General features: G+C 40.6%; 2 protein-coding genes across 2 annotated transcripts in view; one reads left to right on the top strand and one right to left on the bottom strand.

Annotated features, from left to right (window-relative positions):
• The window catches only part of snd1 (staphylococcal nuclease and tudor domain containing 1), a 167,892-nt gene that overhangs the window by 59,094 nt on the left and 82,388 nt on the right, over positions 1–26,410 (top strand). The gene's annotated exons all lie outside the window — the stretch shown is intronic.
• Positions 20,063–25,247, bottom strand: lrrc4.1 (leucine rich repeat containing 4.1). Its single transcript, XM_007564009.2, has 2 exons — positions 23,880–25,247; positions 20,063–23,754 (listed from the first exon to the last, which is right to left on the bottom strand). The coding sequence occupies exon 2, from the start codon at positions 23,507–23,509 to the stop codon at positions 20,639–20,641; it is 2,871 nt and encodes a 956-aa protein (XP_007564071.1). The 5' UTR covers positions 23,510–23,754; positions 23,880–25,247; the 3' UTR covers positions 20,063–20,638.

Below are 26,410 nucleotides of genomic sequence, written 5' to 3'. Positions count from 1 at the left end.
CACACACACACACACACACACACACACACACACACACACCATCCGTGCTTGCTTATTCCCTTTTGACAGAAAGCTCACCTGATACCGGATCGGTGCTCCTGGACTTTAAAAACTCCATCCAGTATGTGCCTATTCATTCACATGCTAATAGGTTTTTATAAGAAGCAGTGAACGGACTAAAGCTATGATGGAACTAGCTATAATCCCGCCACCACTCATCCAGGCCACACACACACATTTTCTCTTTTGCTCTTTTTTTTTCCCTCCACTCTTTCTTCATCCCTATCTCGTCTGAAAAGAGCTTTTCTGTGTGAGGTGGCTGACTCCACTGTCCTCTGCTGTTTAATTGTCATGGAAATGGAGTCTTAGCAAGTGGTCCAGGTGGAGCCATGTTAAAAATGATGTGTGGGGCAAGCCGACAACCTTTGCGAAATCCTTGAGTGGGAAATAATGGATGCAGAGACCAGGGGAATTTGATTGACAAGGATGCCCTATGAATCTGTGCAGAGTTGCTGACGGACTAGATATTGTTTTGAATTTTGGATGTTTTTACAGATGTCAATCTGCATAAATGCATAGTTTGTTGGACTGAAAAGACTTTCACTGACGCTTTGTCCAATTTCATGCTTATTAGGGCAGAATGAAATGTCTTATTCACATGGCCAACTAAATTGTCAATACAAACAGAAAAGAATAATCACACAGCACACGTTTCAAAGCATTTTTCTAGACTTTTAATTTTGCCCCTGATTGTCATCCAGGAATTTTGTTCATGGTTGGCAATCATTACTGTACTTTCTGCAGCTAATGTAGGGCTGTTAGTTGACTTTGACAGCACTTCAGAGATCAGTTTATTTGCTTCAAACCAATTAATGGAAACTAGATGAAAAAAATTCAGAAGTTTGCTTTAGTTTTCTGCTGCTTTTCTTCAAACTTGCTGTTGCTGATCCTAACTTCCAATAAAAGGCAGCATATGCCTTTTATTTAGGGAACTGCAAGTCAGTAAAGTCATTTAAATGACAAATCTCAAATGTTTTCATCTTACCTAAAATGAACATTCCAACTTAATCTACACTTTTAGAGTATTCAAAACTCTTGAACTTTCACACTTTGTCAAATTCATTGACACACTTCCGTGTTTTTATTTTTTATTTAATAAACCAACACACCACATTAATTTGAAGCGAATGTTAAAACGATACTTGAAATGAAAGTTATTTTTACAAATACAAATCTAATTATCTGAAAGCTAAATTCTTGACACTCTTTGCAAAAATAGCTCCATCACTTTTCAGGTCTTGCCACAGATTCTCCATTGAAATTTGGCTCGAACTTTGATTGAGCCATTCTGAAATATGAATTTGATCTGTGCCATTCCTGTGTGACTCTGGTTGTATGTGTAGGAACGTTGCCCTGCAAGGAAAGTGAATCTCTGCGCCAGGTTCAAGTGTAAATCCCCCACGGAATTAGTAGTTGTAACGAAATGTGAGACTTAAAGGAGTATGAATGGTTTCACGAGGCGTAGTAAATAATTTAACACATCACCCGGCTGTACTGTCCCTGGTTGTTTCTGTACAGCTACAGATTCAATTAAACTGTTATTATGCACATAACCTTTTTTGTCCCCACACACACCCTCTCATACTTTGCCTTCCCTGGCCAGTCATTCGTAGTGTCAGCAAGTTTTTCACAGGTAGGTGGGAGTTATCAAGCATGACCGAGCCATATAATGAGTCCTGAGCCCAGCGTGGGGGTTGATTGGCTGGCTGCACTGACCTGCTGTTTGGGCTAATACCAACACAAACACACTCTCACAGGAATACAATCACCAACATGGACGCAGTAAGGCCTTTCCCTTGGTCCACCGACTTATTCTTTCGGAGTATGAAAAGAAGACCTGATGTTAACAAGGCTAGAATGACAAGTGTGCAAAAACATGACATCCCATCTCGCTGGAACATTCACAAGCTTGTGTAATGTTCTACAGGATCGGGCAGCCTGAGATAGAGTTGGATTGAAGAGGTGAGAGGAAGTGCTGAGGCTCTAATGAGGCAAGTTAGTTGCAGCAGAATTGAAGCGATGATGAAAGATGTTGGAGGTAGAACACTTCATTTTTTTTATTTTTTTATTTTTATATTCTTCATTTTCTTTATCCAAGCAAATTCAGCTGAAAGACATTATCGAGGTGCGCCTCACTCCGGCATGAATTTGAATATTTGACTTGAGTAATGTGCAATCCCTGCTGTTGATCGTCTCTGAATAGCATCTGATTGCGGGAGCTTTCAAAGCTGCTCCTAAGGTGTCTCAGGTGAATAACATTTGATTTGACTTTTGGTGGCATAGTCATTTGCATTCATTTAACACTTTTCTCACTCGTGCTGCTGAGCGCTGTTTTGCATTTTCAAGCCCTTTGAGTTAGTAACTTGTTGACTCTGTTCTTTATTCAGGGTCTTCAACCTGCCACATACAGATGAGGTTTATTGCTCTCTAATTAGTTGTTTGTCTTGTTCTTGTATCCTTTAGAAGCCAAGTTTGGATACAACCATAAAGTAATCCCTTCTGGTATATTGGGAAATACCCTTTTTATATTTTTTTTTCCATCCGTAGTTTGCTTTCATGTATCCACTTATGCAAAGCTTATAATTTCTTTTGACGCAAACATTCATGTTTAGTGTGGCATGCAGTAAACTGGGAAGCTTTGGTTTGTTGCCCCTGTATCTGTTCCATCACTTCCCCCTGATTATTACTCATTTCATTTGTTGCACTTTTAATTATTTTTACATATTTGAAAAATTACTTTAGTGTTTATCATCTCGGGCGTCTCACGCCGCCCCTTCCCTCCCTTATTTCCTCCTGCCTCTCCCTATTCCCGCTCCCTCTGTGCAGTTTTAATCTCTGACAGACACTGCTCCCGTTCCCAGCATGAAACCAAAACAGCGGCGCACAATTCTGAGGGGTAAAAAAAAGAGAAAACGTCGGTAAACACCAATCCCCAGATATTCCCTTTCCTGTTTTGATGTCTTCCATTTAATTTCTCTCACATCCCACCTTCCATTGACAAAAAACCTCCATTCACTATCTCAGTCACCGACTCTCTGTGTTGATTTTTCTACATGCTTTTAGGTAGCAACTTCAAAAGCCCAGGCTAACCATAAGGGAACTGAGCGCTGACATTTTCATCCAGACTGAGTCAGTACTATTAATGAAAGATATAAATTGGTAGAACAATATTTATACCTTTCTTACTGCCTCATTAAAATGCCGCTCATCTAACAGTGTCATTCAAGCTGAGATCACAGTGTGCTGCTGGCATTAAAGCAATGTGCCTCACCTAAAAGTTGGAAGCTATTTTTAAAATCCTGTGCAAGTTTCTGAATATAAAATCTTCTTGTTTGTGGGAATCTGTGAAGCAGTTAATTTGCTTTTACATTTTCCGTACACATAGTTCAGGTCAAAAGTTCAAATGCACTCACCATAGCTCTGGATGTTATATTTGCTTTGGGCCATTAATTAGAAATTTTAATACATCTTCAACTGAAACAAAAGATTTGCTGGAATAAGTTAGAATTAACCAATCTATACAAGGTCAAAATTGTACCCGCAAGACTAAATATATGTACACACATTAACATATATGGGTATTGTCTTGGGGATCAATAAACTTCCAGATTAGTACTGGTTGATTATTTGACTTCACCTGTTAGTTTTTCTTTGTTAGATTTCATGTCCGTCCATCCATACATCCATACATCCATCTTCTTTACACCTTTGTCCTTTAGTGGGGTTGGGAGGGGTGCTGGTGCCGATCTCCAGCTATCATTGTGGGCGAGAGGCGGGGTCACCCTGGACAGGTCGCCAGTCTGTCGCAGGGCTAGATTTCATGTCAGAGATCCAAATATAACCACATTCACAGAAAAGTTTGGTGTAACTTGGAGCAGGGCTGTCCAAAAGCTTACAGCAAGTCTGCTTTATCTATCCTGAAGCTAGTTTTTATTATCGTGCTGGGGTACTCAACTGTGTCTAAGGTTGAATTTAGAAACTAAACAAAACTTAAGACAAAGACTTGAAGATTTTGACGATTGTCCCACATCATAATACTTGACAGTTTTCTTAGGTTTGAAAACTTCACTTAACTCCTCCAAATTTACTTATTATTCACTGAAATCAAGTAACTCTCTTCATCTGATCTGTTCAGAACATCTTTGTCCAGAAGCCCTTATTGGCTGCCGCTAATTTCAGTTGAGGTTGAATTTGTCCATTTTTGGAGTCTGTAGTTATGTATAATACCAGTGTCACTGTCCGCAGTCATCTTGGTGTTGGCGTCATTTCCAGTTCATGGCATGGCTGAGCCAAGCACGTACCAGGACCTCTCTGATATAACTCCTGTGTGGATTAGAGGGGGGAAAAGAACTGTTCAAGTAAATCGTTCAGAGCCATATCGATACGGATTCATGCCCTCAACTAATTTAACTTCTCACCAAAACTACAGCATAGTTTCAATTCCAATATTCTAGTAGTCTTTATATGTTTTATTTTTGAATAAGAGGGTTAGATGAATACGATCCACTTTAAAATTCCTTTTTATGTAATTTATTAAGAACTGACCACCTGGTGGGTGAGGAAGCAAAAACCGAGGAGAGGATATGAATTTGTTTAAGCGGTTACGAGAGCAGGCTAAGTGGACTGCCTAGTGTTCTGCCTTCATTCTGTCAGTTAGTTGACCTCATTCAGTCTGGGTGGTCTCTCATCGTCTGTGCTGCCCCGGCTGCCTACTCATATCTTTTATCTTGCACATTTAAATTCTCCGGAACTTGCAGGCTTGAAAGCAAAACATGCACGGAAAGCCTTTGATTACAGCCCAACAGCGCCGACTAAATCTGTACATTCATATTCATCTTTGTGATCTTGCCTTATGCTGATTTAATTTTGGTACACATTTGGTTGCATTGGAGACCAACAGCAAAAGCTTGATTTTTTTTTTCAAACTTTGCGAGGCAGAGTTTCACTGAACTTAAAACAAGTTGGTTTTCTCCATCTCCTGATTTCCCCTAGTTATTTTATCTCCATTGGAGGAAAAGTACATTTTAGTTTTGAGAACTTACCTTTGTCTCTGCGGTCCTTTAAAAGGGGTCCCCTCACACCCGCGTCCGCTCCACCTTGTGAGATCAAAACTGCACCAGACTGCCGCTGGTAGGGGTTGGCACAGACTGCCTTTAGACCTGCAGGAGGCTGTGTTGTCGAGCATTGATGAGTCACTCTGCCAGCGTGGCATCACAGATGCCTTGCTAATGCCTGCCTCTAGATCTTTCTGCCTTAATAACAGTTCTCGGTGAGCATTTTAATTAAATGCAAATAAACCCAGTACCTTTGTAATATCAAGAGGATTTTGCTTTCTGTTCTCCCTGTGTATGTGGTAATCCCTATAAAACCTCTACCATAGGTGCGCAGTGGCAACTGGATAATTGAAGTGTTACTCGTCTGTCTTTTGTCTGTGCCTGTTTGTGGTCACTGCAGCTCTGATCAATATGTTTGACTTTCTTCACACATTTTTTTTGTGAAATGTATCCTTCATGGATTTGACCCTCTTTTGTATGTTATTTTCTCACTCATACCTGCAGGATAACATCACTTTTCTTTTTTTTTTTCTTTTTTTCTTCTTTTTTTTTTGCATCATCCGTGCTCTTACATTGATTTCCGATCAAGCTTAAATTATTTTGGCATGAGGTCGATTGCAAAATTGCTAGATCTCACAGTCTATCTGCTCCACTTCATCCCTCCTTTGCTGTTGCACTCGATTTTTACCATATAGCCCCAGTTTCCCTGCTCTGGCTTTGTTTTCCAGTCATGTGCTTCAGCATACCCATGTACTCTGTGTGTGTGTGAGCGTGTTAGAGAGAGAAAGGGAAGAGACGGAGAGAGCGAACATGTAGACAAGATGAATAATGCATAGTGTGGTTTCCTGGTCAGCGAGACAGACGGTGGGGACTGAACTGCCCCTAAGGTCCTTTTTTCCCCAATCACGTTTTGCAGTTAAACAAACCACGAATATAGAAGGCAGCTCTACTTATGCTTTATAGCAATAGACGATATCCATCCATGTCCAATAATAACTTTGCACCACTGGACCAGGTGAACATCTTGGATTATAACATTAGAGCCTTGAAAGGTTTTCAGTTTTCCCATTCCATCTTGTTAAATTACACATTTCAATATATTTTAGTGGGTTTTAAATGTAGTGGTATGAGCCTGGCCATTTCTTTCCTATGCCATTCCGCTCGATTTAAATCTTGCTTCACAGGCAGTCTGGGTTTTCTCCCCTTGACTTGGATTCCTCTGGTAGAATTTCTGCCTTTCTATGAATGACGCCGCCGATTTTCTGTGCGGTTTTTGAATTGTAGTCTGCGTGTAGCTTTACCATTGGCAGCAGAGGAAGTGAACAGAGTTTGTAAAGTCTGTGTTGGCCAAATATTTCCAAATATTGAATTAACGGTTCAGCTTGGCACTTCTTTCTTTGCTTTAAAGCATGGTTGTGTACAGCGCAGACAATATCTGGTAAGCTTCATAGCGTCAAATTGGCACATTAACGTCACGGGGGAACATTACAGATTGGGTTAAATTTAAAACTTCAACTGAGTTCATGCCTCCAAAAATCTGTTTTGGTCTCCAAGCTGGACCTCTTTGTGGCTTTTTCCCCAACAGTGGCTTGGCTTTAGCCCTTCTTTACCACCATAGTTCACTGTTCAGACGGTGTGTTCCAGTTAATGTTTAGCGTTCCTTTTCTCCCACACTTGACTTTTGTTTCACCTCAACTTTATGCTACTTTGCGTTGGTCTCTAACATTTCACCCTAGTACTTTAAGGTTTGTGTTCCAGGTGGGGTGAGTACTTTTTTCTTTTTAAAGGCATATTATTTTAGTTGGCAGCCAAAAAAGACAGACAGCAATATATAACCCAGATGGGGCTTTTAATGATTTCAGTCGAGTACCAACAGCAAAAATCAATCCTAAGCGGTAGATGAGGATATTAAAACTTGTAAATCTTGTCGCACAGCTGTCAATTGATCGTCACATAGCACCACATTTTGCAATTAGTTTAATGGTTTGACAAACCTAAGCAGGGCTCAAAAGAATTCTTCTAAGTGCTTAAGTTATACTCCTTTTTATCAGATCCATTTATTCATCCTTCGTCTATGCTCTTTCAAGTCCATCCTAGCTGTGTGTCATAATTGAGCTGTAATTGTGTCTGTTTTAGTGCTGTTGCTCAGAACAGTAGCTGCAGGACAAGTGGCAAGCCGTGCTAGTTTGAAATTTAAATAGAGATTGTATCTGTAATTTAAAGACTGACCTTGAAAACCACATTAGGAGCATAAAGCCATTAACAGTTGTTGTAGCTGAGTACTGACCATAAGTTTCGTTCCCCATAATAGCCTATTTGTATGACTTTGGACTAATTGGTGTCACAAGTGGAGTTCATCCTCTTATTTTTGCAGCTGTTTTTACTTAAAGCCCGACTCAGCCTGTTTGTGTGTGTCAGTTTCACTGTTGGGTGACTTCGCTCCTTGAAAGTAGTGAATTATAGCCTGAAGGTGAACCGAGTGGCCCACATAAACGAATTCGCACCAACGCGGGGATGGAGAGATGGATTGGACTGAACGGAGATAGAGATTTGAGAGGAAGGGGAGAAGCCTGCCCACTGTTTATCGCTGCAATTCTTCTTACAAGAGCGACCTTCTGTGTAAAACGCGTACGACGGCATCCCAACTTCAAAGTCCACTGTGATAAGCATAACCTGCAAAGAGCATGGACACACCGGCACACGCTGTACTTGGGGGAACATCGGAATCCTCTTAGCCTTTTTCCTCTTCATGAAGGGCAGTGCACTACTCTTCCACATCAATAAGGGCGATAGTTTAATGCTCCTCATGAAGTGGCATTTGCTTTTTCTTTCAACCTGTCTTTTTTTTCTGCCTTTTAGTTTATACCTTTGCATGAAAATCTTTACCCGATGATGATGAAAATGAGAGTAATGACTGAGATGCATCTTTCAGCTGGCTGAAATTCATAACGTGTTTCCATTACATCAGACAAAAAGTAAACATTTGAAATGAACTGAAAGCAGATTTCCATCAAGTTAAGTCCATTATTGGTCATCTGATTCTCCGTGTCCTGTTCTGGCCCATGAAGCAGCTCCACTGTTACTGGTTCTTCCTTAATTTGCTGCTATTGTTGTTCACTTCATTAGCATTTTATGTTCCTTGCTAAATTAATGACAGCATTTTCACACCCTCATCTCCATTCTTCTTTCTGTGTTGTGGTTGCTTCCCATTACCCTTACTTGCCCTTTAATCAGTTTAGGCTTGACGTTCCTTCAATGTCCCTTTTGATCCAGAACCACAAGAATAACTTAGACACTCTAAAACCACACAAGCGGCCAGAATGGCTCTGCATTTTGAATTTTCATTCGCTACATGGGGCCTCAGTACATAGTGGTGCTTTAATACTAAGAAAAACTGAAGTTATGTGGAAGCCTCAAAATATGTTCATGTGCTCAAAAATACTTACCCTTTAACCTTTAAAATTAGAGATGGAATTGGTACTGGAAACTAATAAATAGTCATTTGCTAATTAGCACAGAACATATTAGTCTAACCACTATTGCATCCCAACACTCCCTTGTGAATGCCATGTTGCACATGTTGATATTGCTGTGAGGATTGCATTATCAATTGATCCAAAATAGAGCTGGATGAATTTAGCTGGATATGCTGTTGCGATGTGAAATGTGTGTTCATGATATTTGGAAGATAATAGCACCCCTAACAGTATTATTTGAACTCGTAGTACAGCGATGCTATGTTCTGCATATATTGTGCAGCATGTCGACTATTTAAAATGCTGTCAAATATTTAAGAGACTTGGAATTGGTTAAGATCTGTACAGGCAGGTCAGAAATGGTCCAGCAATTTCTGATTGGTGCATCTCTAATTAACAGAGACATATTCCACTCATGTAGTGATAAGAACTTTGATGCATTTTCACACCATATTTGCCGACTTGCTTTAGGTTCTGGACAGCTCAGGAGACGGAATATACTCTGCATCCTTTATCATGTGTCACTTGAATCTGATTAGCCAGCCTGCGGAAAAGGCTCCAGGCATCCATGATTTATTTCTTCTCAGATTAATCCTTTTTTTTCTCCCCCCTACGGTTGAAGTACGACGCAAATATGTAACACAATGGCAGCGGTGACAATCGGATATGCGCACTCCTCCTTCACATTTATCAAATACATTTGAGGGAAAAATAAAAAGTAATGTTCTTGTCATTGCGTTGTCAGTTTTGACAGAAAAACTACTTTTATCATACAAATTCACATACGGGGCGTATAAAGAGAAATCCTTTATGCGAGTGTATGTGTGAGCAAGGACGAAGCAGACACTGGCCTCTCAGTGCTAATAGTTCCCTTGACAACACAGCAGTTGCCACACATCGTTGCCTTGGCTGTAGGGTTAAAATGCATCACACACACACACACACACACACTGGAGTCAGCTGTCATCATAAAGAATCTGTCAGTCTCTGTGTCTTTGCCTTCCATAGTTCCCGTCCTTCGTTTTTTTCCGCATCATTTGTTTTTAGACCCCAGCAAACAAACAGATACACACCAGCTTTGGTGAAGACCATCTTTTACTTTCTGCCTCTCCACGTCTTTATGTGCCGCTCTCCTGCGCTTCATGTCAGTCTGCCGTCACTTCCTCAGTTATTGAGTTGTCAATGACTGGCTACTGCTGCAGAGGTGACACACCTAGTCCTCCCACCTCCTCCTGTCAGCTCGTCTGTTTTTATTTACTTCTCCATCATTTCCACCACTATCACACATTTGCCTTTACCTCTGTGCACGCGTGTGGACCCGGTGTAAGTAGGAGTATACTATCACTTCAAAGATGTGAATAAAAAACAGCCAAATAAAGGCCTGAAAGAGGAGCGATTTGAAGTGGTAATCCTTCACCAGCTTACCCCAGCATAACGTCCCCACACCTGCAACTCTTATCCCCATCTCAGCGTCTCCTTCCATCTCCCTATTCTCATTCCATTTCTTTATATCCCTTACCAACAAGAGAGGCTATCTCTGTAGCTGTGTCAGCGATCAGCATCTCCTCACTCCTCCTCCCTCCTCCATCGTTTTCTATGTTTCCCAGGGGACAGTCGGGAGCATAAAGGGAAGAACAGGGCTTGCAAAATCTATTCAAAAAAAACGAACGGGGATTGGGCTCTTTGCTTTGAATTCTGACAGATAAAGCTAATGGCAAAAGTGGGCACCAAGCAGGGAGGTGTGTGCACGCGTGTGTGTGCAGCAATAGCTTCTGCAGAACCCAGCTATAGCAATCCAGTTTCTTTATGCACTGTGCTGGTTGACTTTCTGAATGTGTAGGGGTGTTTGCAGGGGAAGTTCCAAGAAAGGCTGGCCTGAGTACTGCAGTTTTTTTTTGTTTTTTTTAAATAAATGCTTCTTCTGCCAGCTGGATCTCTTAACGTCAGAGTGTTTACTGTTGTTTCAGTGTGGTCAGTTGGGCTACTCTAAAAGTGATTAATACTGCCAAAGCCTATGGTTCCTTATCCCCGCTGGTGTGTTAGTCTTCTTATATGACCATCCAATATTGAAGTGCAGTCATTAATTTTGGGAGGGTATTGTATTACTTTTTTTCAGGGAGACTCAAAGATACCTTCTGGTGGAAAGTTGTAGAATATAGAAAAAGACAAAATATGTTGGCCTAATAATTTTTATATTTAGTCTCGGCTTCTGATAAATTTAAAAACTGAATATATGAAATGTTTCTGTGATCTAGAGCTTATATTTATTTATTTTTTACTCCTTAATTCAAGTGAATGGGGAAAAAAATCTGTCGAATTGAACTCCTATAAGCTAATGCTACACTTGGTAACTTACAAGCTGACACTGAGATTCTTATACACAAACTTTAATATATTGTATTTCAAAAATCCTCTGATCAAGCTCCAGCTAAAGTAATTTTAGGCTAACAACCAGCATTTAATAGTGTTTTTCTGCTGCTAGCATCAATGGGAGTTGCACTTGTTTGCTCCTTGGCCTGTAGCTTTTCTGTCAGGTTGACATTTACCGCAGCCGTCTGACACACCAACATTCGCTTTCTCGAACACCTCCTGTTGCTGCGCCGTATCGTTCGTCTGTCACCTCACTGCAACTCCTTTGCCACTTTTAGCGTGGAATTGACACCCTCGCTCACATGCATTCGTTCACAGAAAGTTGTGCACACACAGTTATTATCTCCTGGAACAATACTAATAGATGCATGTACTGCTGTGAGCAAACAGTTTGTGCCTCTGCTGCCAACAGTGGGAGGGTGAAGGCTTGCCAAGTCTTTCCTACCCTGAGCTTCCTCTGTCTCTTTTGCTTCTCTCCCCTTCATAAACCCTAACCTTTTCCTTGTTGCTTTCCAATATCTGTTGCATTCTGATGTTTACTTCAAGTGCTGTGGCTCAGAACCTTATTGAAGAGCATTTTACTTGATTCACACCAAATGTATACTTCTTGGTAAAAACACAAGCACACATTAATCTTATTTCTCATTGTGTTTCTTAAGCACAAGTGAGAAACAAGGGAACAGAGCAATGGGGAGACTTACTGCCTAATTATTGGCATCATTATTGTGCAGGTACAGTGAAGTGAGCCAGTTTGTTGACAATGAGGTCACTTGATTGTGGGCCCGGTCAACAATTTATTTATTGTAGAGTTTTGCAGTGGCCAAAAAAATGATTACATTGCAAGTTGATGGCGATGTCAATAGGACACTGGGGTAAAGGATTCCTACATTGAGAGTACGGTCTTCTATTTTTTGTGTAATGCTTAAAATTAATGCTGATTATAGCTGTCTGGAAACTGAAAACTAATGTTTACTTGCAAAGTTTGCTTTAATTTGAAATAAGCTTGAAAAGATAAAGTTAAGCAAAAATGTTACAATTGTGACACTTAAGTCCAATTATTTTAATCTAAAATGGCTGACCTTACACACCTTCCCCCCACCCATGGCTGATAATTCTGTTTTTCATAACAGGACAATGCAAATAAAGAGCGACGTTTCAGGCTGTTCCTTCAATTTTTGCATGTCAGTAGAACAACAAAACAACCCCGTGACATTCATTTGAAAAGCTTTTCCCAGCAGTGCACACAGACCCTAGCATTTAGTAAATTGGTGGAAAAGAAAAACATAATCACGAAAAACAACAATAGCGATGTGGAGATAAATCACCTAAAGACTGAGTTGGAGGATTTTTAGCCTAATTGGCCTTGGCTAGTGACTGGCCAGTTGGAACTCAAATCCTCTCCAGCCCCCCTCATTTTTGACCACATTGCACAGAGAGCTGCTACCCTGCCCTGACAACAACACTTATTGGTGTAGATATTGTTACTGATGGAAGAGAAATCAGTATCGGTGTTTAATATCTGTGACCTTTTTTTAAAATATCATCAGAGGAGGTACAGACATGAGAAGGAAACCTGTCTCATGATCTGACATTTTTACATGCCTTTGCAATTTCACAATGGAGCTAGACGTTGAGCAGATAAGCCGAAGGCAGTACAGCCAGTTTGTTCTATTTTTTATTATTTTTAACCTTTTGTTTTTAAATATGTTGGGTTTGGGAATATTGGCAGCCTTTTTAAAGTCTTGGAAATAAAGTAACTACATTCTGTAGATATTTTACAGGAATTGCTATTATAGTGATGCCACGCTACCTCACTTATTGCCATCATGAAGTTGATGCTGGTTAAAATATTTAATATCGTTTTGTAATTTTGTTTTTGTTTCACATTTGTGTTTGACAATTTAAAAGTTTTGAAGTCAAACTTTGAAAGTAACTCAAATTCCCGCCAAAGCACTTTTTTTCCTCCCATAGTTGGAGATATTACTAACACTTTTTAAAAATAAAACTCCATGATGTCTTATCTTCTACTATTGCCATCTCTTCAGAACAGGAACTCTTGGGGGGGAGGAAAAAAAAGTACTTCCAGTGCTTGTCTTTTGTCTTTGTACGATCAAGTGCTGTTACATAAATCGAAATTGGCAAAAATCGATATTGGTCGTTCAAGCTTTACGAAAACCCAAGATCTGGCTGCAAAATTGGAACGGTGTAGAGGAGGGAAAAAGATGACACATTTGTGTGTCGTACATTTTTCACCCAGATAAAGTACAGTCACGTATCTGTAGCTCAGCTGTTGAACAGAGGCCAGAATCCAATTTAAGGGAAACATGAAAAATCACCGCAAAGTGGAATTAGAACTGAAATCCTTCATCAGGCGCGACTACACAGGCCACTTCATGAAACTTTTTTTTTTCTTTTATCAGCAGTTGATTTAAAAGGATTCTGTCGGTGTAAGTAACTGCATTGCTGATATTTCACTGCGTCTGGAGATTTTTGTTGTTTTAATGGACAGAGAAAATCTACACATGCACATGCACAGATTGAAACCCTCCCAGTGGTTTGCTGCAGTAGCTGAATAATTTTGCTACCACATGAAAACAGGTTAAACCCCTGGTTGCTGTACGCAGCTTTTTAGTGGCTTTCATCTTGGTGTTGCTTTCATTTGCCATTCTTTGCTCAGCGGTGCACATTTTCTCTGCAAGTCTTTGACATTAGCACACTGCTTGTTATCTTGACGTCCACACCAGTGCAAATTTATGATCCAACACAACAAAATGAATCCTGCGCTCTTTCTAAAGTGTCGGATAGTAGGATCTTATCTGATGCAATCTCATTCCAGTACCCTTATTTCATTCCCAATTGTATTGCTCTTTGTACCCTGTCCTTCCACTTTGCCTACCTCTTTTTCAATCTTCTGTTTTCACTTCCTCTGTTAACAATCTTTTATTTTAGAACACAGTTGTTCTCCTAAGTATATAGTTGTTACTTAAATAAAAGCCCGAGTTTGACTTAAAACCTTGGCTCTTTTTAAAAGGATCTTTGTAGACTGGCAACAATGCTGGAAAGGCAAAATGGAATGGTTTAAAAATTAAATGCTCAACAAGTAGAATTTCAAACTAAGTGTTTTCTGGTTAAATTAAGTACATAAACAAATTAATTTGTGATCAGTTTTAAGCATGTTTTTTTATTTGATCTACACCTGTTTGGTTTAAGTTGGATCATGCATATCCTCCAGAGGAGATACCCCTTTATATTTTTTTATTACAGTGTAAGAAGTCTTAATGCTACAGGCTAAATGTACTGACTTCAACATCCTATTTTAGAAGGACAGTGACAAGCTTGTTAATTAATTTTTTTGCCAATTTGCCATTTACAAAAAGGTCCGACATACTTACACAGTTTTAGCATACTGGAAGGTTGCAGAGTTCTGTTCATCTTTAAGAAAATGCCACCCATTTGAACAGATCCTCATTTGATTCAAATATAAATAACTGGAAACAAGGGCATTCCTCTGAAGTAAGCCTTTGAAATGAACAGCATCACATTTTAAAGCGATGCTTCTTAGGTTTTAACTTGAGGTTCTCACAAAGTTTGTAAGCAGGTGAAGAAGCACCTGTGGTGGATAGTTGTGGTTTACAAACATTTTATTTTCTGAAGGTTGAAACATCCCTTTTAGGGATTATGTAATCAGAGACTAGCACTCATTTTACATATTGGAGGTGGAAGGCAGTACACCACCAGTGACCAGGACCACATAATCTAAAAGCATGATTGGTGCAACTGCATTGATGCAGTTTCTTGTTAAGTCATTTTCCTGTTTTAAATAATACTCAAGGTTTTCTTTTTCTTTTGCTTGTTTTTATAACTGTAGATTTGTAACTTTATAATCACCAATATGCCTACACCCAGATGCTGTGTATCTTACAAAAACAAAGTCCCAGAATGCTTTCTGTAACCTCTAAAGTTACTATGCTAATGCCACAGAGGCTTTTATTGTCCTCCCTTACTTACTTTGTACTTTAAGCATAAGAGCAGCGATTTCTTGTCAGAACATTGTTCACAAGCTTCCCCCGTCTTTCATGTGCTTTTCTTTTAAATAATATTTTGTGGTGCGACGGACACAACAGCAAGTCGTCTGGCGGTGCAGTATGTACAAACATCTTTGGCAATGCTGTGCCTATGATCATGATTTCTCTCCAGGACATAAATCTCAACAAATGCAGTGAAATTAATGGCCAGTGGCTTCAATTTTTCTTTCTTTCCTGTGCACAAATATGTGTGCAGGCTTTGACTGTGAGTGTTGCTGCACGCACAAAAATGTCATCATATCAGACTCCCCCTGTTCTGTGATTTTCATGGACTTGATTTACTACACACACGTGCGTGCTCGCCTCTCGGACTCTGCCATTGGATGGAATCATAAAACTGAGGCTCCATCGTCTCAGGCTGCTAAGAAAACACAGGGATGTTTTTCACCCACCAAAAGGGCAATAAACTCTGTCTCACAGGGAGTAACACACTTGAGTGGTTCTCCTCAGAGCAGAAATAGGTCACTCAACCCACCTGCAATTCAGTCTCAGTTTTTGCTTTAGAATCTGTTTGCGTTTGACCACAACATAACCAAGTTTTTGGCGTAGACTAAAGCCTGAGCAACACTGGGATGGTAGCCAGCAGTATACTGACATTTTTTATTTCTTTAGCTCGATTGACCTCAGTAATAACAAATCATTCCACAGTCCGGGTGTTGAATATGAATATTTGCATTAATTTCCGAGCAGTGAAAGTTGGAGGCACGAAAAAGCATGAATCTCTATCAACTAATTACATCCATAATACACCAACATCATCTTTATCACTGATATTAAACCAGTCGTGTTATTATTAAAAGGTATACTTAATTCACATTTTGAGTGAAGTTGTACTCCTAAGAGTTTTTGTTTTGGCTTGCCTGTGAGGAACCATCCATGTTTTGCTGGTTTTCCTTCACCTTTCTTCCTGCTTCCTGTACGTTGAGATTAGGACCAACCATGTCTTTGGCCACAGCTCATGTTCAGTCGCAACAAAAAACACTCAGAGCGTCTTCTGTTCCAGTATCACACAGACTAGTGTGATTACATAAATTCCAGTCTTTGCACTGTTAATCTAATCTAAACCTAGACTGCTTTAATAGTCTGAGCAACAAGAAGTGCAATATGCACCAATCTACTGAACAAAGGTTTCTGTACAACCAAGACTTCAAAAAGTTTTAGTTAAAAAAACTTTTGAAGCGTACAGGTTTAAACTATTTTAGAGAGATGGAGTAATTGCAAGTGAAGCTACAGTTTTCTCCATCTGTATGCAGAAGTGAAATATATTCAATCTCTCCCACTTATTGCTGCATACTGCTGTTCAACTGGCTGAAAGACAGCAGATACTTTTCACTTTGTCATAAGAAATAATAACTTGGCTGTTCTGAAATAATTTTGATTGATTGATTTTGAACAGTCAAATAATGCCAACCAACACTTTTATAAAGGTGTTGCTGATTTAAAAAGTACCTTTGGCAAAGCAATGAAAGGAAATGAAAGGAAACTACCTCAACCATTAAAAACCCACCGGTCGCCTTGTTTTTACAGAGTTCAAGCAGTATGAGCAGTTTCAGCCCAAATTACACAAAAACTTGCACAAAGCAGAGGATAGCAAATCAGGATTGCAATCCAGCATATTTGCTTTCAGCCTTTCCTTAATTCTAATGCATGTGAAAGTAAATCATTCCAGATACATCACTTGAAAGGAATAGGTGTTTTGAAATGCAACATTTAAACATGACCCTGCTTCCACAATAGTAAGTCGTGCCTGGTTGCAAAGCTCGCATGTCTCTATTTTCATATTTTTCACAACTGCCAAATTGGTGCGAGCTAAAAAAGAAAATTCACAAAAAACACTCAGAAATCAGCACGATGCCTTCCATTAACCGTCTCTTCTCATGAATGCACTTCCACACACTTGTAAGCATAATGTAGACAATGTTTGTGTAACCACTCTGTTAAATGAAGAGAACCTTGTGATGCATTGTAACAGGTTGTCAGCGTGGTTAAAATTTGGTTGATAAATGACTCGAGCGTTTGAGAACACTGCCTCGTAGTCCAGGCTATTTTAATGGAATTTGATTAGAGCTGTCCCATGGACTGCAGTGCGTAGTAATTAACGTTGAAAAAAATCTAATTAACAGATTGCATCAAAATAAATGGGTTTCAAAATGTTCGCTCTGAGTTACTAAATGAGCTTCTGCTTTAAACTGAATGGAATAGCAAGGATGCTGTTTGCTCTTCCTGCTGGTTCTGAAAGCAGGACACATTCACATGGTCGCAGCGCATTGTCCCCACAGTTCCATTTACTCTAACCTCTTGATCCTCCCACCCTCTCTGCTGCTTTATTTGCCAGTCTCCCTTACTCAAGTGCCCCCAGTTGTCCAGTCTATTTCATGTATCAGCACTTCCTATCTGCTGCACTCCACCCCCAAATCACACTCCTGGTGGTGCAGTCCAGGCCATTCACCAATCATGCAAAAGCCACAGCGGGTAATCTATATATCCCCCCTTCCATCTGTAGCTGGCACTCTTGCATCACATTTTCTCTGCTCAGTCCTTCTCCAAGTTCCTCTTGCTGTCTTTCACTCTCTTGAGACCGCTTTTATTTTTCTCCATTCTACTACCTTGTTTTATTTTTTCATTTAATGTAAACTTTTTTCATTCTGCTTTTGTTTTCATATTTATTTTTCATTTTCCTATAGTGAGCATGTCTTGCATTACACAATACATCACTTCCTGCTAAAACTATGACATTTTCAGGCACACTGTCCAGCTCTACTTCATTTCTTTACTGGGGTCATCATTTTTCCTGTTGTGCTCATCTATTTGTATTATTTCTTTTACCATTCATCTAATTTGTCTTTCATTTTTATGTTTTGGATTGAATTTCTCTTTAGTATAACTTTTGAGAAATCTGTGAATCCCAAACTACAGCCTCACATTGCCCCCCTCCCCCAGCAGGCCCTCTCTCCCTCTTCTCTGGAGCTTTGTGAGCTGTGGTTAAATTCGTCCATCTTGCCGTGCTTCCTTTTTCCAATGGCTTCATGATTGCTAATGAAACACACAGACAGAAAACATGATGTGGGGGAGGAAGGGACGGAGAAGAGTGTTTCCCATGGAGACGGGGGGCTCCACAGGCTGGCAAAGCTGATTGGCTGATTGATGACCCTGTAGCCATTTTGACCGATTGGGATGTCAGAGCCTTTTATAGCACAGCACAGCTTAAATGTGTGACCAGATAGCACAACACGGTTCGCTTCTTGCTTTAACTTGCTAAACCTCAGAGAATGCAGTACAGCATCGATAAGCTTAGGATAAAAATTTCAAGATAGACCTTGGATGTGTTCACACAGTTTGAAAGCTTCATATACATTTAGAAACGTTTTGATTCCTGTTTGGGAAAATGACCTCATGTTGGATAAAATAGAGAACACTTAGCTGCTTTTTATCAAAGCACTCGTGAATGCAATTTCAGAGTGTTTAGCAAGTGTTGCTACAGCCTGAAATGGACATAACAATAATATATATTTACTTGAATTATATTATCATTTACTCCCAGTTCTCCCTTATGAGTCAGTTTAAACTTCAAATGTCCTCTTGACTAAGGATTTTCATTCAGCTTACAATTTTACTAATTGTTCAATTAAAACACAGCTGGATAAATGCAAACTTACAAGTCAGTGACCTCAGATTTACCACATTTTTGCAATCTAAAATATACTTTTTGCAACAAGGTGTTTTCTTTTTAGTAGATTTATCATCAAAGTTTAAAAACTAAAATAATTGTTTTATTCATTTTATAACAGATAAAGGATCCTGCTTTTCTACATCAATCTTTTGGTGTTTTAACATTGTACGTCTTGATTTATATATGATTAAGATAAAACAAAATCTAAATTTTACAATGTTCTCCATGGATCTTATTTATTTTTTCCCAACCTGTAGTTTTCAACTCTCTACTTACTTTTATTTTGCCATTTAAGTTTTTAGACAGATGGGAACAGATGTTCCCATTTTTCAGCCTCCCTCTGCATATTGATTTGTTTTTATCTGCTTATGCTGATTTTGTCTTAAGTTTTATTTTTGTGATTTCATAGGTGAGTCCTATGTTTTTGGCCTCATGTAAATAAAAAAAAAATTGAGACATATTCTGATGCCTTTTATTGCATTTGGAAGTGCTTTTTACAGCCAGCTCTCAACTTGCAAAATTAGTCAGACTGCACTGAGGGGTACGTGTTTTATCAAAGGCAGACTACTATTCTTTGATAAGATTTTTATCGCTATAGAGATTATGAAAGTAGAATGTCTTATTTTGCTGTTTAATGTTACCTGATCTGCTTCAACATTTTCTTCAAAATGTAATTTAAAACTGTTCCTATTATTTAGCAAAACCAGAAAGAAAAAAATCAATATTAAACAGTAACAGCTTTTCAAATGAGCTATTCCTAGTCTCATGAGACAATATTTTCATTTAATCGGTTAGGTTAAGGTAGAACAAGAAGCACATTTAGACACCTGAATGCATCTGTCTCCACAGAAAAACCCTCTGTGACTGAAGGCCCAACATCTGGAAATCTCATGGGTAACTGCATGTTGGCAAGGTGCTCCAAACAGTCATAAAATAAATCTATTTAATGAATTACTCTTTTCGCTTACTCGATAAGTGTGAGCACTTTGTTTTGCATAAAATGAATCGGGTAACACGTTGGGCTTGCAAACTTTAGTCATACAGTGAGTGCCCCAGTTAAAATAAGATTGCTGTAATCATCTTCAAACCTCTTAATCTCTACAACCATCACTGATTGTGTGAAATCCAAACCCTTTTTACATGTAGCCAATAATGAAAGCTGTGGAAAGTTTTGAAAAAAAGAAATGCTCCATTCACTTCTGTACTGTGATTCATTATACCAGAGTTATTCAGCACACTTAGGGTTAAAGTATAGCTGCAGCGTCTTACTGCAGTGTCTAAAGCATTTGGCTGATTGTTACAGTATATGGCAGGAGAAGAAGAGAAGGCGAATAAAACATCTCTCTCTAATGTTTTCTTTTTTTCTTCCAAAAAATCCTTTTTATTGCATTTATAACATTTGGCACAGTACAAATTCTTGGTGCTTTTACAAGATAAACCTGTAAAGATCGACACTGACCTTTATACGGTTTTTGTTAAAGAAAGTCTTCTCTGTATAAATAATCTTTCTTATCACGGCTTTCTCTCTAGCATGGTGTAAAAATCACACAGAATGCCCCATTTTAAAACAAGACTACCCTCATTTGTCAAACTTAAGACAGCATCTTAAACAACTCATTGTTTTAAATAGAAGTTACAAGTTAGAAAATAGTTTCAATTTCTTTTTGATATATGTTTCTCTATCACCAACCCATGGTAGCTTCAGTTTGTCCATATATATATTTATTTATAAGCATGTACAACAATAAATCGTCAGTCTTTTAAAGTTTGCACTCTGTACAAAAAGTAGTTCCTGTTCTTTTTTTTGTGCATTCTATTGCATGACTTAAATGATGAAAAGAAAAAAAAGGGCAAAGTGGAACAGGGTGGTTGGGACCTTGGGACATAGTTAAAGGAGTGAAAGCCTTTAGGGCAGGGAGATTTTTAAATCTGAGTCTCCTGTACTTTCTCCTTGGTATGAGTTTTTATGACATAGGGCTCAGCCATTGCTGTGATGACGCTAGGTAGGGTTCGAGGCAAAGAGTTCCCAACATTATTGTCTGTCCATTTAGCCCCTTGACCAGATGGTTTATAGGTGTTGTATTTGGGCTTTAGAGTGCTGTAGTCCACCTTATGGGGGCTGTAGTCCATTTTATGAGGACTATAATCAAGTTTAGGTCTCTGATTGTGAGGACTGAAGTCAGACTTGAAGGCGCTGTAATCCACTTTGTGGGGGCTGAAATCGGACTTGAAGGCGCTGTAATCGGGTGCAGTCTTGTGGGGGGTATAATGTTCCTTTGTTTTGTAGGTAATGTCCGTTTTCTGTCTCTGTGAATTGTAGTCCATTTTGGGTTTAGGCTGAGTGCTATAATCAGGTTCGAATGGGCTATAATCAGGTTTGGACCTTGGGTGGGTACCAAAGTCATGCTTAAATGGACTGTATTCCACTTTAGACTTATTTTGCGTGTTGTAGTCAGATTTTAAGGGACTATAGTCATGTTTGGGTTTTGGTTGGGTGCTGTAGTCTCGTTTGAATGGGCTAAAGTCAGATCTTTGCCTTGGATGAGTGCTGTAATCTGCTTTGAATGGACTGTAATCTGTTTTAACTTTTGGGTGAGTGCCAAAATCAGGTTTAAATGGACTGTATTCCGATTTAGTTTTGTGAGAGTTGTAGTCCTGTCTAAATGGGCTGCAGTCTGGCTTTGTTCTGTGAAGGCTGAAATCTGGTGTTGATTTGTGCATGTTGTAATCTGCAATGGTTTTGTGGCTGCTGAAGTCCATGTTTGGCTTGTATGTTGTGTATTCAGCTTTGGGAGTGTGTAGAGTAAAATCCGGTTGGGGTTTATATTCAGCCTTGGGTTTATGAAAGCTATAGTCTGCCTTGTGGCTGATAAAATCCAACTTCTGTATGCTGTTGTGGTCTCGGATTTCAGGCAACGTGAGTGATGACTCTTGAGCTGCAGATGCTGGTGGTGGAAGGTCCTCCTCATCCACCTGGATAATCTCAACTGTACGGGCAGCTGCCACTGTGCTTCTCTGCTGGTGGCGCTTTCTCAATTTATAAAAGGCAATTAGCATGACAGCAGCCAGCAGTGTCACTGCCACAAAGCAGCCTATTATGATTTTAGTGGTCTTCATCACTTCATCCAGGCTAGGCCCAGACTTGCCTGGTTTGCCATTGGCACCTCTCAGTCCTGGTAACGCAGATGTTTTAACTGCATTTGCTGCACTGTCAGTATTTTGCAACAGCACTGTTGGTGTTGAGATGAAGACTGGCTGAAAGACTGAAGGAGATGCAGTTGTAGTAGTTGTCCCGAGGCCTGCTCCTCCTCCAGCAACTCCAACACCCACAGCAGCTGTAGTTGTAGTAGTTTTGGGTTTGGGCATCTCAGTGGTTGGACCAAGTACCTCCACAGTCACTGTTGTAAAGTAACTCAAGTTCGATGTGTTTAGCTCTGCTGCACTCACATTGAGGTATGCTGATGCATTGGAGTTCCCAGCTGCATTAGACACCATACAGGTGTAAGTGCCAGTGTCTGATGCAAGAACATTTGAGAAATTAAGGGTACCATCATTGAGGATTGATATTCTCGGGTGACCAGAGGCATGTGTCAGGATAGTCCCATTAGGTAGAAGCCAGCGCACTGAAGACATTGGGGCTGTTCTGCAACGAAGTTCAGCCACTCTTCCTGCTGAGATGTTTAAGTCCCGTGGGGCATCAGCAATGAATGGCGCAGAACACTGGATTGCAGCCCCTTCACCTCTGTCTACATCAACTAACTGTCGTCCTCTCATGATGGCCGGTGAGTGACAACGTCCACAGCAAGTTGAGTTAGTTGGGATGTACTCTCTTAGCCACTGTGCCAACCACACAGCCTCACAGCCACAGTTCCAAGGATTATGGTGGAGGTGAAGTTCTACCAGGTACTTGAGCGGGGGAAACAGGTCGTGTGGCACAGCACTTAGATTATTATGGGCCAGATTTAGTTCCACCAGTGAAGATAGGCCATCAAAAGCATTGCGCTCTATTACAGTGATTTGTGAGTTCATCACCCATAGCTTTTTGAGGGAGCGCAGACCTCTGAAGGAACCTGGTTTTATCACTGGAAACAGATTTTCTGAAATCTCCAGCTCCTCCAAACCCTTTAGGGGACTGAGGTTTGGCATATCACCCCTTATGTTGCACATTCCCAGGTTCAGGTACTTGAGGTTTTGTAGCCCCTCAAAAGCTCCTTCTGAGATGTATTCCAGTTTCCTTAACTCTCCCAGGTCCAGTCGCATGAGTGAGGGTACCCGGTTGAAGGCGTAAGAGGGAATACTCTCAATTGGGTTGTTTCTTAGCCATAGTTCTCTTAGTTTAGACAGGTACTCGAAGGCTCCACTTGGCACCACTGTCAACCGGTTGTCAAACAGCTCCAATGTGTTGAGGCTGGTCAGTCCATTAAACGCGCCCACCTCAATCTGCCGTATGGCATTTCGCCCGAGCTGGAGCACCTCAAGGTGGTGCAGATGGCGGAACGAGTCAGCCTGCACCGCCTCAATGGCGTTTTCCATTAGATTGAGGTGTCGCGTGTTGGCAGGAATTCCAGGGGGCACGCGTGTCAGGCCCCGCCGGGTGCACACCACTTTCCCCTGCTGATTACTGCAGGAACACTGGGGTGGACAGCCCTGGGGTCCTAAAGAGACCGCCGCCCCCGCCAAGGCCAGGGAGGCGCTGCTCCACGCTCGCGCCATCAGGAAGACTATACAGAGCAGGGCGGCTTTCCTGGCACGTTGCGCAGCTACCCGCCCCAGGAGACTCATGATGTGGCACATTCATAATTCAGCATCATCTGGGGGGGAGGATGGGGATGTTTGGGGCAGGTGTTTGGTGGGGTTGAGGACAAGAATAGTAGCTGGATGGCTGGTGGTATTGATGAGGGGATCAGAGTAAAATAAAAGGAATAGGGAAAGAGTAGGATAAGGGAGGAGGACGTGCGCGTCCTCACTTATGTAGTTCTTATGTTTCCATAAATTGTCAGGGACAGAAGGACAAGTGGAGGGGGGGAGGGCTGGGTTTTCTGAAACATGTGTATGAGAAGGACATATTGGTAAATTAGGCAATCAAGAATACTACTACAATACAGAGGGGAGAAGAGGGTGTTACAGATTGATGCAAAAAGGGGTTGAAACACTAGACACCTACCTCAAGTTATTATTACAGGTCCTTGAACTGAGATATATAGCTTCCCTCCTTTTTGCAATCAGACACAGCTGTGGTTTTCGCATCAGATGTATTTATATCCAAGAGCAGCAAAGAAAACCTTTATTTGCCCTGTCAAAATAGATGTCAGTGCCAAAGAGCTTAACCAAGAATGAGCCCTTTTGTAAATCCATACATCCAAAGAGAAAGGTTCGAAGGCCTTTTTGTGAGTGTTTTTTTTTCTTCTTCTCCTTTTTCTGTACTGATGAGGAAAAAAAGTAAAAAGACCGTAAGAAGGAATCCAGTCAAGCTCCCAAAGCAGCGGTGCTCCCTTGCTTGCTTCTTGCTGTCGGCTCCTCTTCTCTCGCTTGTCCTTGGAATCCGACAGTTGATTCCCCTGCTGTACACCTTACCCAAGTCTCCATCGTACAGGCAGCCACTGGAACACACGTGTAATCTTTTTCTGCCCAAGGCAAAAAAAAAAAGGAAAAAAAAAAGAGAGCGAAGCAGTGAATGGAGATGGGTTGAAGAATTCCCCAGTCCTGTACAGTGTTCTTTTTGCCTTTTGTTTGGCAATTTAAAAGGAAGCTATAGAGTAAAAATAAAAGCAGACATTCTGCCCTCGGTGTATTCCTTTTTTTTTTTTTTTTTTTTTTTTCACTTTTTAGGAGTCAATCAGTTGGTCGATTAGTCAGTCCTCATAGCCCTTCTTCCTTTCTTTCACTCCTGTTTCTTTAAAATTGTCGCGTCGTGTCCACTTGATTTTTAATTTTGCTTTCCTCAGAACGCTTGGCACAGGTTGAAAAAGCTAGGCGACGCGCACTGCCTTCATTAGCTTCTTAGTCCTCTTAACTAGCCACACGCTCCAGCCTCGACAGCCGCGGATGCGACAGCAGCAGTTGCAAACGAACACACACCATCCCTGCGAACCACACAGCAGCAGTAGCGAGCACACACAGCAGCAGCTGCCGCCTGCCTCCTGTGTACTTCCCAATAATCCGTCAATTTCTTCAGAAGGAGAATGGGGGTGGGGGATGGAAGGGGGTGCCCAGAGAAGTGGGGGTATCGAAGCGCAGTTGATGGAGGTGGGTTAGAGGGAGAATGGATGGTGCAGTTTTTTTCACCCCCCACCCCCTCCTCTCTCCGCTTTGTTTCTTCTTGTTTCCAGTTGTCTTTAATTCCCCACTCCTCCTTTTCGGGTGGTTTTCAGCATCCCCTTGTCAATGCAGCATCTAACTGGGGAAAGGAGCAAGGCAGAGGAGGCAAGCGCCGGGCAAGCGCGGCTTACAGGCGTGACGTTAACAGCAGCGTCGTTGTGGAAAGGATCCGTTGTAGCAGCAAAAGAGAGAGTGTGCCGTCTCTCTTGCTCACTTGCTCTCTCCCTCTCTCTCTCTCCCTCCTGCTCTCTGCAGTGTCCTGAGGTAGTTGGGTGAGCTCAAAGCACTCAGACCTTTTTAGAAATACACTTCTTCAAGAACCAGTTTGCTTCTCCTGTCCTCTCCCTTTTTTTTAAATTCCAAGTCTCTTATTCTGTGTGGTTTCTGGGGCTTTTTGGGCTCAAAGGGATTGACAGGTTGTCCAAGCAAAAGGCAGAGATGGACGGTGGTATTCCCACAGCAACCAGCTTTTAACCCTCTCACTCCCATCAAGAGTCCTACTTTTTCAATTGGCAAAGCTTTCCAGCATTGCTGTGCTGGCATATCAGGTGGATGAAGACTCTCTTACTCTTACTCTCTGGCTCTCTCTCTTTAAATTTGTCCTTTTTTGTTCACCTTATTTTTATTTATTTATTTATTTATTTTTTTGCTCTCTTTCTTGAATTGATTTTTATTTTACTTTATCTATTTTGCATTCTTCTTTGGTGGAAAATAGTGCAACATGAATGGACTCCTGGCGCATTCTGCTTGGAGCAGTGCTTTGGTTTGATGCAGTGTGTTATGTGCTTTAACTTCCCCCACTCACTCCACCCCCTTTTCACTCTTTCCTCCCCTGCTCACTCTCTGTCCGTCACTGTGTCACCCTGTTCACCCGACTTCTTTTGATTGCTTTCTGTATCCATACAGCAAGGTTAATATGCATGTATGTAAGCTGTGATTTGCACTAATTTTCTTTTAATTCTTGGGAATACTTTAAGGTTTTTTTTTCCTCCTTCTTCTTTAGAACGGCGAATGGAAAGTTTGGGGTTTTTTGTTGACGAGGTACCTACACAGTCTGGAAATCTTTACTTTTTTTTTTTTTTGGTGTTCTCCAAGATTGAAAAAGTACGGAAAAGCATTTGTATCCCCTGCCATTTCTAACCATCTTTTTAATGACATAATTTCTTTCACCTGTCTGCCATGCATACTTCCTGTCTTCTTTTAAACTTTTCTTCCTTCCTAAAGATCTGTGTGGGTTCCTTATTTAAGACCTGACCACTGTCAGGTTGGTTATTTACCATAAAACTTTGTTTCTTATAAGTAAGAAACTCCAAGGTGTGGACACAAAGATTAGGTGTCTTAGCAGTTCTCTGTCCATTTCTTGAAGCAAAACTTTCA

The sequence above is a fragment of the Poecilia formosa genome, unplaced genomic scaffold, assembly GCF_000485575.1.
Source record: "Poecilia formosa unplaced genomic scaffold, Poecilia_formosa-5.1.2 Scaffold154, whole genome shotgun sequence".
Classification (NCBI taxonomy): Eukaryota; Metazoa; Chordata; class Actinopteri; order Cyprinodontiformes; family Poeciliidae; genus Poecilia; species Poecilia formosa.
Note: the sequence above shows the minus strand (reverse complement) of the source record. Positions and strands in the feature narration are given on the sequence as shown.